At 44.4% G+C, this 19,453-nt stretch overlaps 2 protein-coding genes across 7 annotated transcripts in view; one reads left to right on the top strand and one right to left on the bottom strand.

The window, feature by feature from the left end:
• The window catches only part of LOC139379643 (prickle-like protein 1), a 65,255-nt gene extending 51,508 nt beyond the window's left edge, over nt 1–13,747 (top strand). For both annotated transcript variants that reach the window (XM_071122455.1, XM_071122454.1), the window contains exons 3-8: nt 275–388; nt 1,825–1,962; nt 8,335–8,538; nt 10,313–10,499; nt 10,679–11,620; nt 11,916–13,747. In XM_071122455.1, coding sequence (XP_070978556.1) covers nt 275–388; nt 1,825–1,962; nt 8,335–8,538; nt 10,313–10,499; nt 10,679–11,620; nt 11,916–12,841 — 2,511 coding nt within the window. In that variant the 3' untranslated portion in view covers nt 12,842–13,747. The remainder of the gene's footprint in view (nt 1–274; nt 389–1,824; nt 1,963–8,334; nt 8,539–10,312; nt 10,500–10,678; nt 11,621–11,915) is intronic.
• Nucleotides 13,748–13,952: 205 nt separating this feature from the next.
• Nucleotides 13,953–19,453, bottom strand: part of LOC139379645 (periphilin-1-like) — a 48,507-nt gene continuing 43,006 nt past the window's right edge. For 2 of the 5 annotated variants that reach the window (XM_071122456.1, XM_071122457.1), the window contains exons 10-11: nt 15,290–16,997; nt 13,953–14,981 (exon numbers count right to left, since the gene is read on the bottom strand). In XM_071122456.1, the coding sequence (XP_070978557.1) occupies nt 16,794–16,997 (204 nt within the window). In that variant the 3' untranslated portion in view covers nt 13,953–14,981; nt 15,290–16,793. The remainder of the gene's footprint in view (nt 14,982–15,289; nt 16,998–19,453) is intronic. The other 3 variants (XM_071122460.1, XM_071122459.1, XM_071122458.1) reach the window with 2 other exon arrangements.

Here is a 19,453-nt window from a genome sequence, read left to right as displayed (position 1 = left end):
GCTGTGATTGTGCTCTTGTCCTGGAGCCCAGTGGGGTATTTATGATGCAGGGCAGTACAGATCCTGGAGGTATGCCTGGTCTTTTAGGGTGAGCATCACCCTCCAACTGAACTACTAAACCATTAAGACCAACCTGGAACATGTGTGATTGAAGGTGGATTTGCAGTATGACAGAACTAAGACTGTTCTAACCATTCCCCCCATCCCTCCGTCCCTCCATCCCCCCATCCCTCCGTCCCCCCATCCCTCCGTCCCCCCATCCCTCCATCCCCAGGTACAGCAGTATTTCTCCTGTCTTCCGGAGGACAAGGTCCCCTACGTCAACAGTCCTGGAGAGAAACACAGGATCAGACAGCTGCTCTACCAGCTGCCGCCTCATGACAATGAGGTAAGAACTGAACCCAGGACAGAGAGTTAATCTACTGGGTCTGCTCTACCAGCTGCCCCCTCATGACAATGAGGTAAGAACTGAACCCAGGACAGAGAGTTAATCTACTGGGTCTGTATTCACATAGTCTCGGTTAACCCAGAACTAAAGTCTCAGGTAATGGGTCAGCTGCTTGATTAGGTTCTGGGTCCATAAGTGTTAAGAGAATGAATTAAGAGATGCTAGAACGAGGAACGGAACCGGAACGAGGAGCTCCACCCTCTCTCGGTGCAAGTTACGGGTTGAATGTCCCCTCCCCTCCCAAATTCGAAGGATGCTTACACCTGCAAAATCGTGATTAGTCCGAATAACCTGCGAAGCACCTACTGCTCCTCGTTATCCCACAGATCACATTCCAATTCCAACAGATTCTACAGTACCAGTTCAATTCACATACATCTGTCCATGAGAGATTAGTATTCACAAAGAGGATCAGGTATTCACAAACCTGATCCTAGACACTCTTTGTGAATACAGGCCCTGGTCCCAGATCTGAATGTGCTTCACCCAGACAGTGATAGTCAGCGGAGATGGCTTTAACCACACATATCTGGGATCAGGCCAGGTTAATGCTAACTAAAGAATGTCACCTCGTCACAGTGGAGGTATTCTAGTAAAGACAAACCACTCACTTCGCCTACTACGATCGCCATAGTAACATATGGTGCATAACTGCATTTAAACACAACCGGATCCTTGTAATGTCTTTCTAGATTGTAAACCAGCACTCCTTGGACCCACATTGTAAACCACGCCTTTAGTCAGCACAGTTTACACTGGGAGATGTACAGAGGGGCTATGTGAGGCTATCACAGAGGGCATCTTTGACTGCTCTGCTCCAGTCCTGTAGGTGGGCAGGCGTTTGTTCCTTGGAACAATAAAGCATCTGACTGATTGACTTTATGATGTTTGCTGCCAGGCTCAGAGCAGAGCGGCATACTGCAGCAGGGGAGAAGGGGAGATTCCAGGCATAGCTGTGGTTTACAAGGCCTCCGTAAAGTAGGGCACACACACACACACACACACACACCAGAGAACGTTTAGAGAGCGGCGCTCCGAGGGCTCTCGTTGTGTACCAGCGTTGTTTGCTGTTGTTAGGGAACCACAAGGCCCATTGTTGGTTGTTAGTCTTCCGCTCGTTTTTATTGATCTGTGTGGTAATTGTCTGCCCTAAACATCAGGCTTGATGTGTGCACGTTCATGCCAACCTTGGGGTGAGCCTCCAGGGGAAGAACACCTTCCATAACATAACCATAAAATACATCTGTGGTGGAAGCAGTGATGGTTTAGGTTTTATCTGTTGGGTAAAATCTGAGTTGGTGTTATTTCTCTCTCTCTCTTTCTCTCTCCCTCCCGCTCTCTCTCTCTCTCTCTCTCCCTCCCTCCCTCCCTCCCAGGTACGGTACTGCCACTCTCTCAGTGAGGAGGAGAAGAGGGAGCTCCACATGTTCAGTGTCCAGAGAAAGAGAGAGGCTCTGGGGAGAGGAACCCCCAGAATGCTCCCCCGAGCCCTGCAACACACCCTCTGTGAACATGTATGTTCACATACACACACACACACGTTCGTACACATGCACACCCACCCACACTGCGAGTACAAACTCTATCGATATCTTATAAAACATTTCAATACAAGTCTGGGAGGCGAGTAAGAAAATCTCTCCCAAATGACGTTAAAGCCAGTAAATATGTCTCTCCCTTCCTCATTACATGTCAATCCTATAAAGAGCTGCTTCTCCCTCCTGAAGCTCTTCCTGTAGGCAGAGCAGCAATCCTATAAAGAGCTGCTTCTCCCTCCTGAAGCTCTTCCTGTAGGCAGAGCAGCAATCCTATATAGAGCTGCTTCTTCCTCCTGAAGCTCTTCCTGCTAGGCAGAGCAGGAAACGACAACAAGCTAACAACACAGGGCAGTACATTAGTTGTTTATTTCAAGACTTACCGACCCCCTTTGGCCTCGCTCTGTTCTATTCTAAATGTTATGCGTCCCAAATGGCATCCTATTCACTACATAGTGCACTTCTTTTGACCAGGGCCCAGAGAGAAGTAGGCCACGATGTAGGGAATAGGGTGCCATTTGGGACCCTAAAGCTCAAGCGATAATGTGAGGATTTAATCAAGGGCAGAATCTGTCTCATTAACAACTAACCCACTCAGAGGGAGCAGAGAGGAGGAAGTGTGGACATTAGGAGCTCATGCTCAACCCGAGCGTGGAAGTCATTCCAGGAAAAAGAATGGGCCCAATTTCCTGCAGTCAAAAAGAAATGTTAACAAGGTTAACAAGGTTAACTGTACCACTGGTCAGCAGGCACTCGTTAACCCAGTGCTCTACAGACTGTACAATAAACTCTCTCTTTCTTTCTCTCGCTCCCTCCCTCTCAATTCAATGGGCTTTGTTTTGGCATGGGAAACACATTTTTATATTGCCAAAGCTTGTGAATAGAATTGATCACAGTTTGGCTTGTTGAAAGACTTCAGATCCTGTTTAAAAAGACTTAGTGCTGTACAATAGATTTAGTTCCAGCTTGTGAAATGTAATGGTCATAGTTTGGCATGTTAAAGGGCCTTAAAAACTAATTTAGTCCTTTCTGATCACTGTGGACTAGTGACCACATCCCATAAGTCCTTTCTGATCACTGTGGACTAGTGACCACATCCCATAAGTCCTTTCTGATCACTGTGGACTAGTGACCACATTCTATTAGACTAGTGACCACATCCTATGTGACTAGTGACCACATCCTATTAGACTAGTGACCACATCCTATTAGACTAGTGACCACATCCTATTAGACTAGTGACCACATCCTATTAGACTAGTGACCACATCCTATGTGACTAGTGACCACATCCTATTAGACTAGTGACCACATCCTATTAGACTAGTGACCACATCCTATCCTATTAGACTAGTGACCACATCCTATTAGACTAGTGACCACATCCTATTAGACTAGTGACCACATCATATTAGACTAGTGACCACATCCTATGTGACTAGTGACCACGTCATATTAGACTAGTGACCACGTCATATTAGACTAGTGACCACATCCTATTAGACTAGTGACCACATCATATCCTATTAGACTAGTGACCACATCCTATGAGACTAGTGACCACATCATATCCTATTAGACTAGTGACCACGTCATATTAGACTAGTGACCACGTCATATTAGACTAGTGACCACATTCTATTAGACTAGTGACCACATCATATCCTATTAGACTAGTGACCACATCCTATGAGACTAGTGACCACATCCTATGAGACTAGTGACCACATCATATTAGACTAGTGACCACATCCTATTAGACTAGTGACCACATCGTATTAAGACTAGTGACCACATCCTATTAGACTAGTGACCACATCCTATTAGACTAGTGACCACATCACATCCTATTAGACTAGTGACCACATCATATTAGACTAGTGACCACATCATATTAGACTAGTGACCACATCCATTAAGACTAGTGACCACATCCTATGAGACTAGTGACCACATCCTATTAGACTAGTGACCACATCATATTAGAGTAGTGACCACATCCTATTAAGACTAGTGACCACATCCTATTAAGACTAGTGACCACATCATATTAGACTAGTGACCACATCCTATTAAGACTAGTGACCACATCCTATTAATACTAGTGACCACATCCTATGAGACTAGTGACCACATCCTATTAGACTAGTGACCACATGACCACGTCATATTAGACTAGTGACCACATCCTATTAGACTAGTGACCACATCCTATTAAGACTAGTGACCACATCCTATTAGACTAGTGACCACATCATATTAGACTAGTGACCACATCCTATTAGACTAGTGACCACATCCTATTAGACTAGTGACCACGTCATATTAGACTAGTGACCACTAGTCATCGTATTAGACTAGTGACCACTAGTGACCACATCCTATTAGACTAGTGACCACGTCATATTAGACTAGTGACCACATCGTATTAAGACTAGTGACCACATCCTATGAGACTAGTGACCACATCGTATTAAGACTAGTGACCACGTCCTATGAGACTAGTGACCACATCCTATTAGACTAGTGACCACATCATATCCTATTAGACTAGTGACCATATCATATCCTATGAGACTAGTGACCACATCCTATGAGACTAGTGACCACATCCTATTAGACTAGTGACCACATCGTATTAGACTAGTGACCACATCATATTAGACTAGTGACCACATCATATCCTATTAGACTAGTGACCACATCCTATTAGACTAGTGACCACATCCTATTAGACTAGTGACCACATCATATCCTATTAGACTAGTGACCACATCATATCCTATGAGACTAGTGACCACATCCTATGAGACTAGTGACCACATCCTATTAGACTAGTGACCACATCCTATTAGACTAGTGACCACATCCTATTAGACTAGTGACCACATCATATCCTATTAGACTAGTGACCACATCCTATGAGACTAGTGACCACATCCTATTAGACTAGTGACCACATCCTATTAGACTAGTGACCACATCCTATTAGACTAGTGACCACATCCTATTAGACTAGTGACCACATCACATCCTATTAGACTAGTGACCACATCATATCCTATGAGACTAGTGACCACATCCTATTAGACTAGTGACCACATCCTATTAGACTAGTGACCACATCCTATTAGACTAGTGACCACATCCTATTAGACTAGTGACCACATCCTATTAGACTAGTGACCACATCCTATGTGACTAGTGACCACATCCTATTAGACTAGTGACCACATCCTATTAGACTAGTGACCACATCCTATCCTATTAGACTAGTGACCACATCCTATTAGACTAGTGACCACATCCTATTAGACTAGTGACCACATCCTATGTGACTAGTGACCACGTCACTATCCTATTAGACTAGTGACCACATCCTATTAGACTAGTGACCACATCCTATTAGACTAGTGACCACATCCTATTAGACTAGTGACCACATCATATTAGACTAGTGACCACATCCTATTAGACTAGTGACCACATCGTATTAAGACTAGTGACCACATCCTATTAGACTAGTGACCACATCCTATTAGACTAGTGACCACATCACATCCTATTAGACTAGTGACCACATCATATTAGACTAGTGACCACATCCTATTAAGACTAGTGACCACATCCTATTAAGACTAGTGACCACATCCTATGAGACTAGTGACCACATCCTATTAGACTAGTGACCACATCATATTAGAGTAGTGACCACATCCTATTAAGACTAGTGACCACATCCTATTAAGACTAGTGACCACATCATATTAGACTAGTGACCACATCCTATTAAGACTAGTGACCACATCCTATTAATACTAGTGACCACATCCTATGAGACTAGTGACCACATCCTATTAGACTAGTGACCACATCCTATTAGACTAGTGACCACGTCATATTAGACTAGTGACCACATCCTATTAGACTAGTGACCACATCCTATTAAGACTAGTGACCACATCCTATTAGACTAGTGACCACATCATATTAGACTAGTGACCACATCCTATTAGACTAGTGACCACATCCTATTAGACTAGTGACCACGTCATATTAGACTAGTGACCACGTCATATTAGACTAGTGACCACATCGTATTAAGACTAGTGACCACATCCCATGAGACTAGTGACCACATCCTATTAGACTAGTGACCACGTCATATTAGACTAGTGACCACATCGTATTAAGACTAGTGACCACATCCTATGAGACTAGTGACCACATCCTATGAGACTAGTGACCACATCCTATTAGACTAGTGACCACATCCTATTAGACTAGTGACCACATCCTATTAGACTAGTGACCACATCCTATGAGACTAGTGACCACATCCTATGAGACTAGTGACCACATCCTATTAGACTAGTGACCACATCGTATTAGACTAGTGACCACATCATATTAGACTAGTGACCACATCATATCCTATTAGACTAGTGACCACATCCTATTAGACTAGTGACCACATCCTATTAGACTAGTGACCACATCCTATGAGACTAGTGACCACATCCTATGAGACTAGTGACCACATCCTATTAGACTAGTGACCACATCCTATTAGACTAGTGACCACATCCTATTAGACTAGTGACCACATCATATCCTATTAGACTAGTGACCACATCCTATGAGACTAGTGACCACATCCTATTAGACTAGTGACCACATCCTATTAGACTAGTGACCACATCCTATTAGACTAGTGACCACATCCTATTAGACTAGTGACCACATCCTATTAGACTAGTGACCACATCATATCCTATGAGACTAGTGACCACATCCTATTAGACTAGTGACCACATCATATCCTATTAGACTAGTGACCACATCATATCCTATTAGACTAGTGACCACATCCTATTAGACTAGTGACCACATCCTATTAGACTAGTGACCACATCACATCCTATTAGACTAGTGACCACATCATATCCTATGAGACTAGTGACCACATCCTATTAGACTAGTGACCACATCATATCCTATTAGACTAGTGACCACATCACATCCTATTAGACTAGTGACCACATCTTATCCTATTAGACTAGTGACCACATCCTGAGACTAGTGACCACATCCTATTAGACTAGTGACCACATCCTGAGACTAGTGACCACATCCTATTAGACTAGTGACCACATCCTATCCTATTAGACTAGTGACCACATCCTATGAGACTAGTGACCACACTATCCTGACCACATTGAGACTAGTGACCACATCCTATTAGACTAGTGACCACATCATCCTATTAGACTAGTGACCACATCCTATTAAGACTAGTGACCACATCCTATTAGACTAGTGACCACATCCTATTAGACTAGTGACCACATCCTATTAGACTAGTGACCACATCCTATTAGACTAGTGACCACATCCTATTAGACTAGTGACCACATCCTATTAGACTAGTGACCACGTCATATTAGACTAGTGACCACATCCTATTAGACTAGTGACTGGCATGTTGTAAAGGCATGGCTGGTTTGAGTGACTGAGTACTGGCATGTTGGAATACTACCCGTACAGACAGAGACAGAGAGAGAGAGAGACATAGACATAGACAGAAAGACATAGAGAGAGACATAGAGAGAGAGAGAGAGAGAGAGAGAGAGAGGGAGAGGGAGAGAGAGAGAGAGAGAGAGAGCGACAGACAGACAGACAGAGATAGATAGAAAGAGAGAAAGAGAGAGAGAGAGAGAGAGAGAAAGAGAGACATAGACATAGAGACATAGAAAGAGAGAGTGAGAGAGAGAGAGCACGACAGAGAGAGAGAGCGATAGAGACTCACAAAGCGGCGTGGCTTTGCCCATAGCTGTAGTTTTGATTGCTGTACCTTCAGGGGACAGACGACACCCCGGTTTCCAAGGACGATGGTGGCTTGGTAATAATGGACAACAGCTGTGGTGTCCTGTGGTCCTAGTCCTCACACCTGGGTTCAAATAGTATTTGAAATCATTTCAAATACTTTAGCCTGGCTTGATTGAGCTAGCCTAGCACAATGGGACCACTGCCCATCTGTCACTCTAGGCAGGTTAAAGCAAGCAATTAAAGTATTTGAAAGATTTCTAATAGTATTTGAACCCAGGTCTGGCAGTAGTTATTTAAAGACTGATAACTGTACGTTCAGACATGCTCTGGTGAGCTTTCTGGAATCATACAATCTGAAGGGATGAGACTATATTATTGTGTTTGGTTTTACTTAAACATGTACAGAACAAAACAACACTTGACACAAGGACACAAACACCATAACAATTGACTCATTCCTTGGTGTTTTGTGTGGACTGATGACCCATCGTTCTCCATATAAACATGTTGTTTTATCCCCAGTGTGGTGAGGGCATTAGTGGAGGAGAGATGGCCATCTTTGCATCGCGGGCGGGTCCGGGGCCGTGCTGGCACCCAGCATGCTTTGCGTGCGCCACGTGTCAGGAGCTGCTGGTAGACCTTATCTACTTCCACCAGGATGGAAAGATCCACTGTGGACGACACCACGCTGAGCTGCTGAAACCACGATGCTCAGCCTGCGATGAGGTGAGATCACTGTGTGTGTGTGTGTGATCAATAACCTGTGATGAGGTTAACTCATTGCAGACATGAAACATTGAAGTGTTGGCTTGAAACAATGGCAGACTTTTTTTTCAACATACAGTACAGTAGTAGTACAGGCTTTAGTCAGTCTGCTCATTAAACATTGGAGATATACAGTAGCCTACTGAAGCGATGTGACTGTCGTGTCTTTGGCTATGCCGGATTAAGTGATACGACATGCTATTCTATAAAATCCTTTCTCTGTAATTAAAATTACTTGATTGAGCTAATCAGGTAAATGTAATTAACTAGAAAGTCGGGGCACCACAAAATAATATTTATAGAGCTGTTATCTTCCGAATAAACTCTTAAAGACTCTTAAATATTTTACATTAATAGCAGTCAATATTAATCCTATTTCAGTCTCATCTGAAAGTTGTAAATTCTTGGTTATCTTCACGAACCCTGGCTAACAAGTTGAATCAGCAATACAAAATTGTGTTTAATTATTTATTTACTAAATACCTAACTAATCACACAGAATTACATATACACAGAAGGAGTCATACCTTGATTACAAATGATGTCATAAAGGAAAACGTCCCTTGCGGACGGAACAGATATGACAGCTGGTTACCCAAAGAAAAGGGGACTGGGTTTGTGTGAAAGAGCGGGAAGACTGAAGAACAAAGGGAGAAGCGATGTCTCTATCGGGCCGTAGGCAGCTACTCTATCGTAAATACAGTATCTTATGCATTCTAAATTACCACCCACTTGGAAAAGGAAAATGCAATAAATATTTACTCTGAGCTGCGCTTCGGTAGGTTGGTGGTAGATGGAAGGCCGCGTTGCCCAACAGAGTCCTTTGAAGAATGTCTCTGGTGGTAAATTGGATACGTTGTAGTACCGTCATTGTGTGGTAGATGGGATACTCTGTCTGTTCTTTCCTAGCCCACGTTTGCAGCTGCTGTTGCTAACTCAACGGCTAGGAGGTATCACTTCTGTAGTGAATAAGAGTTAAAAATTCATACCATTCGCAACCAAAGCTCACGCTGAGGTTGGCTTCGTTCTGTAGTTATTATGTGAAGCCTTCTGACATCGGACCTTCATCCTAATGTACCCGGAATAGGAGGTTACATTTTCATCAAGGGCTTTTATATAGTGGAGGGAGAAGGGTGTGTTTCATAGTTTATAGCCCATGTCTCTTCACAGGGGCGGGCCACTGATTGAGCAGAGCCCTAACCTTATGAAAACCCAAATCTCTCATTTGGAAGCTAAAATTACATTTAATCTTTTCACCAACAATTTTATATTCAAACATTTAAATTGCACAACAATTCCATGTGAATCTGATAACTATAATGTGTAGAGTTTCCACTGTATCGTTTATGTCATCCTATCATTGATGAGAATGTCTCAGATGACAACCGAACTGACATCATATTCATTAAGTACCAACACATACGTTCAACTGGTTGGATTACCAAAATATGGTTCATTTCCCCCCACCTTCTGATGTTCCCAGAATCTCTGTTTAACAAAGGCTATTCAAGAGTCCCTCTATAGAGTCAAGAGAGAAGGAAGGGAGAAAGGGGTTTATGGTGGGGGGGGGGTCATAAACCTTACCCACAGGCCAACGTCATGACATGACCAATAAACTTATTGCACATTTAGTAACTGAAGTTGAATTCATCTTGTGTTTTTCTGTTTCCTAATTATTCTATAAGTAGCAGACAGTATTTAAACATGTCTGTTTACCCCCCCCCCCCCCCCCCAGATTATTTTTTCTGATGAGTGCACGGAGGCCGAGGGGCGTCACTGGCACATGAAGCACTTTGCCTGTTTCGAGTGTGAGACGGTGCTCGGCGGACAGCGATACATCATGAAAGATGGCCGCCCCTACTGCTGCGGCTGCTTCGAGTCTCTGTACGCGGAGTACTGTGAAGCCTGCGGGGAGAATATAGGTGAGTCAATATCTCTGGTTCATATGTGGTCAATCTATGCCTGATTACTGGAATAAATAAAGAGTTGTTGACATAATGTGTAGCCTGTTGCTGAAGCCTTTTAAAGATGTTGCTCTACATTCACCACCTCTCCCTCTCTTCCCTCCATTCCTCTCTCCCTCCCTTCTTGCCTCCACCAGGAGTGGACCATGCCCAGATGACCTACGAGGGTGTCCACTGGCACGCTACAGACACGTGTTTCTGCTGTGCCCAGTGTAAGAGCTCCCTGCTGGGCTGTCCCTTCCTTCCCAAGCAGGGCCGTATCTACTGCTCCAAGGCCTGCAGCCTGGGAGAGGACGTCTACGCCTCAGACTCCTCCGACTCGGTCTTCCAGTCCGCCGGCTCTCGTGAATCCCGCCAGAGTCACATGGGCAAGAGCAGCCACCCGGTGGCTGAACAGTGGAGGCAGTCCCAGCTCTTCAACCCGGTTGCAGTGGCTGACTATAACAAGACTCCTAGTCTATATGGAGATAGAGGGGACAGAGAAATGGATATTGTGGGTCAAAAGCTGTCCCACATGGGCTTCACTGAGGAGCACACCTGGAGGGGCCGAGAGGACGCTCCGGAGGATCCAGAGGAGTGGGCCGAACACGAGGACTACATGACACAGCTCCTGCTCAAGTTCGGGGACCGCGCCGGGGTGTTCCAGACGCAGCCTTCAGAGGAACCCGGCACCAGTAGGTCAGCCGAACCCTGGCTGAAGCCTGAGACTAAACCAGCCTCCACCACCACCAGTCCCACAAACCAGAGCCACCTGCCTGAGATGTACTGGGCCCAGTCCCAGGATGGGCTGGTCAGTAAGAAGCACCTGCCTGATATGTACTGGGCACAGTCCCAAGACGGGCTTGGGGATTCGGCTTACGGAAGCCATCCGGGCCCTGCTAGTGCCAGAAAGATCCATGATCTGGAGCTGGACCAGGGGCTGATGGACCAGAGGGTTAGCGCTGGGGGAGCAGGGTTATGGATGCTGGACCCCAGGCAGTGGTGTGAAGACTCTCTGGAGTGTATCACAGACGAGCTGAGGAAGACTGAGCACAGTGTCGGAGACTCCATGGACTCTCTAGCCCTCTCTAACATCACTGGTAAGAGTTCATATCACATGTGCTTCTTTGTTCACTGTAAAACAGTGTTTGGTGAACTTCTGGTGAAAGTAGTCTGGTAAAGGCAGTCGGCGATCAGTTATTCATTCCAGTCTAATAATGGAGATTTACATGGAACAGGAAAAGATAGTATGAAAAGCCATTTAACAAAATAGCTACAGTAAATAACTACAGTAATTAGCTACAGTAAATAACTACAGTAATTAGCTACAGTAAATAACTATTGTTTTCCTGCTTCTGTCGAGTAACACAGCTTTATATTGTCCTGTCCTCCCAGGTGCGTCAGCGGATGGAGACAGTAAGGAGGGTCAGATCCTCTACTCTCTCCACAACCTGCTGGACCCAGAAGACTGTGAGAAGATGAGCCTCATGGGCACCCTCAACTCCTCCATGCTCCACCGCAGCACCAACTCTCTGGATCACCAGGAGGGGGCAGCAGACCAGGAGGAAGAGGAGGTGCGGAGGGGGGCGCAGAGGGTACAGGGCCCGGTGTCTTTGCCCCTCCCACCCCTCCCTCCTAAACAGGAGGTTCCACCACCTCACCTTCAGCTGCCAGTGTTGAGGAGGAGCAGGTCCCAGTCCACACGGCCACCTGGCCAGCAGATGGTCAAGTTTTCTGAGGACACGGTGGATAACGGGTCTTGCCAGAACCTGGCGGTGCGTCAGCCTCCTCAGAGTGAGAGGACGCGTCGGAGGGTGTACCACCACGAGGACCCCGAAAGGCCACACCGGCACCACCACGGCCGCCACCACAACCGTAGAACCCGCTCGGACAACGCTCTTAACCTCCTGCCTAAGGAACGGGTGCAGAGGCCCTACGAGGGACATGGTCTGAGTTCCCTTCAGGAACACCACGCGGCCCTCTTCAACCAACCTGGCCCTGGTGCTCACAGGCCACCAACCTATCCCCACACCACTTCAGACTACTCCCTCCAGGCTCGGGGTGACCGGGATCGCGACCGCTTCCTAGGTGGCCTGTACGCTGACGAGGAAGACTGGTGCTCCACCTGCTCCTCCTCTTCCTCAGACTCTGAGGAGGAAGGTTACTTCCTGGGGCAGCTCATTCCCCAGCCCAGGGTTCCTAGCAGGTATCAATACTACACTGAGGACTTCCCAACACGCGTTACGGCCATGTCGCCCAACGACTCACGGACTAAATCCAGAAAGAAGGGTCACAGAGGCAAGAACTGCATCATTTCATAATCTAGATGTACATTCTCTGTTTTACTTCCAGCACTAATCATTTGTGGACAGGTGAGACCAGTTCTTTGTAGTTGGACTTGCTGGACAAAACATTGTCCATATTATTGGACTTCTTATTATGGGTCATGTCTAAAACTCAAACCATGCCAGAAGACCTAAAAAAAAAGACATTTTCTCCTTTTCTTTTTATAAAATTCATCAAAAAACACTTTTTTTGTTTTTACATTGTATGATAAACCATTGATAAACCAAGTATTCCAGCAATACCATTGTGTGCATTAAATGGCAATTATGCACTATTGTTATTGCTGACAGGGAAAGGAATAGTTAGTAAAGTAGACTTCTAGGGACTAACCAACATAATTATTTAATAGTACAAAATATGAATGTGTATATTAAGTTAAAATGTTAATACTGGTATTTTTATATCCCTGAGTTTTAACTAAGATTTTTCTGGTTTTGATGTAAACAAAGTTGGCGTAGGGAGGCGGGACAAGCTGTTGTCGTAGTAACACGCAGAGCTATTTTGCACGCATCACTTGTCAACCAATCAAGGCTTTACAAAAAACAAACCAACTATTGCCAGAATACAAACCATCTGCTTACTCAAATCAAAATGCCATAATATCTGGTTTCTGGCAACAATTTACATGAAGTTGCTCTTAAACCTCTTAAACCTCTCAACTTCAAAGTGATACCCTGAGTCTTCGCTGTATTCCAATGTTAATTCTCTAACACGCTTGTCCCTCAGGGTGTAAAATACAACGTAAAACCAAACCTGTCCAGATTCAGTTACATTACAGAGCTCTTCTCCATACATGCCCTTTATACAGCGCAAGTCAAGGTACCATGAATACTTAACTGTTATGTGATGTAAAGAAGCTTCTAATAAATATTCTTACCAAACGTTTCAGAAAATGTTTCAGTTTTTTGTATGTAGTAGAATAACTGATTTGATAGCGTTTTTAGACATAGTAAATGTTCAAATATACAATGCAAATAACCTGGTGTTTCAGCAGTGCACCTCAACCAAACACTGACCCACACAGTCTCATCGGATGGCACCAAACCTGATACGTGAATGGTAGATACTACACCGTCTACTACACCGTTTACATAATAAAAACCATCTTTATTATTGTCACACTCAAAAATCGTTTTAAACCACAAATCATCAAAGACGTGTCAGTTCCACATATAGAAAGTTGAGTTGAGCATCTGACGTTTAGAAAGTGTTTTTCTTCTTCTCCCAGCCAGAGAAAATTAGCACTGGTGGTGAATACAACACTCTGCCAGGAAACACAAAATGTAAATCACACTTAGCAGGCCAGTGCCATACTGGCTGAAGTAGAACATAGTCAGATGAACACGTTTCCCATACAAAAGAAAAGCGAGAACATGAATATTCTCAGACCATACAAGACTTTACACAAGTAGCACAATCCTACTCCCAGGCAGTAGCACCAAAAGTCTTGCTTCAGCTGCAGCAATCTCAAATCAAATGTACCTAGCAGGAAGAGTTCATAAAACAAGAACTTGACTCATACAATACCAGTCAAAAGTTTGGACACACCTACTCATTCCTGGGATTTTCTTTATTTTTGCCATTTTCTACATTGTAGAATAATAGCGAAGGCATCAAAACTATGAAATAACACATATGAAATCATGTAGTAACCAAAAAAAGTGTTACAAAAAATATATTTTATATTTGCAATTCTGACAGCTTTGCACTCTCTTGGCATTCCCTCAACCAGCTTCACGAGGTAGTCACCTGGAATGCATTTCAATTAACAGATGTGCCTTTGTTAGAAGTAAATTTGTATAATTTCTTTCCTTAATGCGTTTGAGCCAATCATTTGTGTTGTGACAAGGTAGGGGTGGTATACAGAAGATAGCCCTATTTGGTAAAATACCAAGTCCATAGTATGGCAAGAAGAGCTCAAATAAGCAAAGAGAAACGACTTTATTAAGACATGAAGGTCCGTCAATCCGGAAAACGTCAAGAACTTTTAAAGTTTCTTCAAGTGCAGTCGCAAAAACCATCAAGCACTATGATGAAACTGGCTCTCATGAGAACCACCACAGGAAAGGAAGACCCAGAGGTACCTCTGCTGCAGAGGATCAGTTCATTAGTTACCTGTCTCTCATGAGGACCACCACAGGAAAGGAAGACCCAGAGGTACCTCTGCTGCAGAGGATCAGTTCATTAGTTACCTGTCTCTCATGAGGACCACCACAGGAAAGGAAGACCCAGAGGTACCTCTGCTGCAGAGGATCAGTTCATTAGTTACCTGTCTCTCATGAGAACCACCACAGGAAAGGAAGACCCAGAGGTACCCTTGCTGCAGAGGATCAGTTCATTAGTTACCTGTCTCTCATGAGAACCACCACAGGAAAGGAAGACCCAGAGGTACCTCTGCTGCAGAGGATCAGTTCATTAGTTACCTGTCTCTCATGAGAACCACCACAGGAAAGGAAGACCCAGAGGTACCTCTGCTGCAGAGGATCAGTTCATTAGTTTCCTGTCTCAGAAATAGCAGCCCAAATAAATGCTTCAAGAATCAGACACATCAACTGTTCAGAGGAGACTGCGTGAAATCAGGCCTTCATGGTAGAATTACTGCAAAGAAACCACTACTAAAGGATTCCAATAATAAGAAGAGACTTGCTTGGGCCAAAAAACACGAGCAATGGACATTAGACTGGTGGAAATCTGTCCTTTGGTCTGATGAGTCCAAATGTGAGCTTTTTGGCTCCAACTGCCGTGTCGTTGTGAGACGCCGAGTAGATGAACGGATGATCTCCACATGTGTGGTTCCCACCGTGAAGCATGGAGGAGGTGGTGTGATGGTGCTTTGCTGGTGACGCTGTCTGCGATTTTAGAATTCAAGGCACACTTAACCAGCATGGCTACCACAGCATTCTGCTACGAATGCCATCCTATCTGGTTTGAGCTTAGTGGGACTATCATTTGTTTTTCAACAGGACAATGACCCAACACACCTCCAGGCTCTGTAAAGACTATCTGACCAAGAAGGAGTGATGCAGTGCTGCATCAGATGACCTGGCCTCCACAATCACCCGACCTCTACCCAATTGAGATGGTTTGGGATGAGTACGAACGCAGTGTGAAGGAAAAGCAGCCAACAAGTGCTCAGCATATGTGGGAACTCCTTAGACTTTTGGAAAAGCATTCCAGGTGAAGCTGGTTGAGAGAATACCAAGAGTGTGCAAAGCTGTCATCAAGGCAAAGGGTGGCTACTTTGAAGATTCTCAAATATAAAATATATTTTTATTTGTTTAACACTTTCTTGGTTGCTACATGATTCCATATGTGTTATTTCATAGTTTTGATGTCTTCACTATTATTCTACAATGTAGAAAATTGTAAAAATAAAGAAAAACCCTTGAATGAGTAGGTGTGTCCAAACCTTTGACTGGTACTGTAGTAGCAGAGCATTGTTTGTGGTACCAGTGTATACTGACCTATAACATGTCACACATCATCATTAGATTACCAGTTCAGTAAAAAACACTGATGACCAGTCCCTATGGTTACACTGGTTAACAACAGTTTTAAAATCAGTAAATCCCAGATGAACTATTAGCCTAAATTGACATACCAGTTCTACTTGTTAAGGACATTGTAGAACCAATACCCTCATCGGGTGGTGAGGAAGTAGCTGAACAGAACTTTGAACACTGCTTTTGACAACATTGACTAATTACTGCTGGACATTATCAGTACATATGGGTCACCTGGTGCACGTCTGGCCTGAAACCCAGAAAGATGGGAAAACATGGGGCCAATACTGCTCAAGATATCCACAGTCTTAACACATGGCAGACCCCTGGGAGTCCTGCCCTCACTGTATGCCGGAGGCCCAAAAAAAAGACTGGACCTGATTGGCTCCCTTACAGTAAGATGGGACGCGATTGGCTATCTGTCTCAGGTGGAGGGTTCCGGTTGCCGTACGACCTCAATCACCTGATCCAGATCGGTGATGAAGTGCTTGAGGTCGTCAAGGCAACGCTCCCTGATCTCTCCCAGGTTCTCTCGGAGTGGAGTCTGCAGCTGCTTCTCCAGATTGGCGTCCTTAGCAACCAGCATCTTCACTACCATGCCAAACGTCTCACAGTCCTGCCGGTACACCTGGAAAACAACAACACAACATCAGAAACAGGAGCCAATAATACTTCATTTTGGTCATTTAGGAGATGCTCTTATCCACAAGGAATTTCAGTCAGTGCAATCTAATACAACAATCACAATACAACAATCACAATACAACAAGTAGTGAACATCAACTACAGAGCTGGAACAAATGAACAGTACTAGACACACATTTAAGTCTCTTCAGAGATTAGGAACATCAGTACTTCCTTGGAAAATGGGTCTGGTTTTAGAAACTATTTCCTGATGAGCCCAGAGCTAGCTCACGTCTACATGCTCGTTCAATAGCCCTGCGAAGGGAGAAGAGAACACTCTGGTGTGAACACACACTTCATTGTGTTAACACGTAGACCCAGGTCTCCTGTCAGCACACAAGCCTTCTTATTGGCTAGCCTGGCCCCGGAGCCAATAAAAACCCAGTAAAGTAGAGGAGTTGAGGCTCTAGGGCTTGTAACAGGTGTGAGGGGAACAATGAGAGGAGAGGTGTTAAAACCTTGATGAGAACTGCTGACCCCACACCTAGTCTACACTGCGGATGTCATACAAGGTCCGCCCTAGTGCCCAGTCTAATGATTTGATCAGAGGAGGATTTGTCTAGTTTATCTAAAATGAATTCAATCCAACATCAACATTTGGATTACAAGAGATGAATAAAAGAAGGCCTTAAATCTGTAATCTTTCCCGTCGCGATAAATCACAAATGGAAACATGCACTGACAAGGAAAGACTTAAATAACGGAGGGAAAACACCAAGAGAAGACACTGTTGAACTGTCATTAAGATGACAAACAGTCCACCCCATGGCCCCAGGGTGACACCTGGAAAAGGTTCTCATCATAAACATGCAGAAGGAGAGAGAAAAGTGGAAAAGTGGCCTGTTTAGAATTGTGACCTTCTACAGACCAACATGGGAGCAGAGAACACATGCAGTCAAGATCATTATGGACATTCCAACATGGTCCACTCACTAGCCCTTGGTTACCACACCCTGACAGCTCTCGACTGCATACTGTGAGCCGTCTCAGACAGCACGGGGCTGTGCCGTCCAGAGTAGTTTAGCTTCCAGCTACAGTCCTTTTCCCAGGGCCTCTGAGTCTGCAGCTATAAGAGGTGAGTCACTGTCAAGGCCTTTAGGAAACAGACCTGTCACTCTATTTTCCCTTTCTTCCCTACTCGCTCTCTTATCTCTTTTTATGTCTCTCTCTCAATTCAATTCAAGGGCTTTATTGGCATGGGAAACACATGTTAACATTGCCAAAGCAAGTGAAATAGATAATAAACAAAAGTGGAATAAACAAATAAATATACAGTAAACATTACACTCACAAAAGTTCCAAAATAATAGACATAAAATGTCTTATTATGTGAAAATAGTTATAGTACCGGGAAAATAAATAAACATAAATATGGGTTGTATTTACAATGGTGTTTGTTCTTCACTGGTTGCCCTTTTCTTGTGGAAACAGATGACAAATCTTGCTGCTGTGATGTCACACTGTGGTATTTCACCCAGTAGATATGGGAGTTTATCAAAAACATTTATTTCTATTGAATTCTTTGTGGATCTGTGTAATCATCTCTCTCTCCTACTGGCTCCTGTCCTGTGTGAACAGTGAGGTGAACTACCACTAATCTTCTCTCTCCTACTGGCTCCTGTCCTGTGTGAACAGTGAGGTGAACTATCACTAATCTTCTCTCTCCTACTGGCTCCTGTCCTGTGTGAACAGTGAGGTGAACTACCACTAATCCTCTCTCTCCTACTGGCTCCTGTCCTGTGTGAACAGTGAGGTGAACTATCACTAATCTTCTCTCTCCTACTGGCTCCTGTCCTGTGTGAACAGTGAGGTGAACTATCACTAATCTTCTCTCTCCTACTGGCTCCTGTCCTGTGTGGACAGTGAGGTGAACTATCACTAATCTTCTCTCTCCTACTGGCTCCTGTCCTGTGTGAACAGTGAGGTGAACTATCACTAATCTTCTCTCTCCTACTGGCTCCTGTCCTGTGTGAACAGTGAGGTGAACTACCACTAATCTTCTCTCTCCTACTGGCTCCTGTCCTGTGTGAACAGTGAGGTGAACTATCACTAATCTTCTCTCTCCTACTGGCTCCTGTCCTGTGTGAACAGTGAGGTGAACTACCACTAATCTTCTCTCTCCTACTGGCTCCTGTCCTGTGTGAACAGTGAGGTGAACTACCACTAATCCTCTCTCTCCTACTGGCTCCTGTCCTGTGTGAACAGTGAGGTGAACTATCACTAATCTTCTCTCTCCTACTGGCTCCTGTCCTGTGTGAACAGTGAGGTGAACTACCACTAATCCTCTCTCTCCTACTGGCTCCTGTCCTGTGTGAACAGTGAGGTGAACTATCACTAATCTTCTCTCTCCTACTGGCTCCTGTCCTGTGTGAACAGTGAGGTGAACTATCACTAATCTTC

The sequence above is a fragment of the Oncorhynchus clarkii genome, chromosome 21 (assembly GCF_045791955.1).
Source record: "Oncorhynchus clarkii lewisi isolate Uvic-CL-2024 chromosome 21, UVic_Ocla_1.0, whole genome shotgun sequence".
Taxonomy (NCBI): domain Eukaryota; kingdom Metazoa; phylum Chordata; class Actinopteri; order Salmoniformes; family Salmonidae; genus Oncorhynchus; species Oncorhynchus clarkii.
The sequence above is the reverse complement of the archived record's forward strand: the minus strand, read 5'-3'. Positions and strand labels throughout refer to the sequence as shown.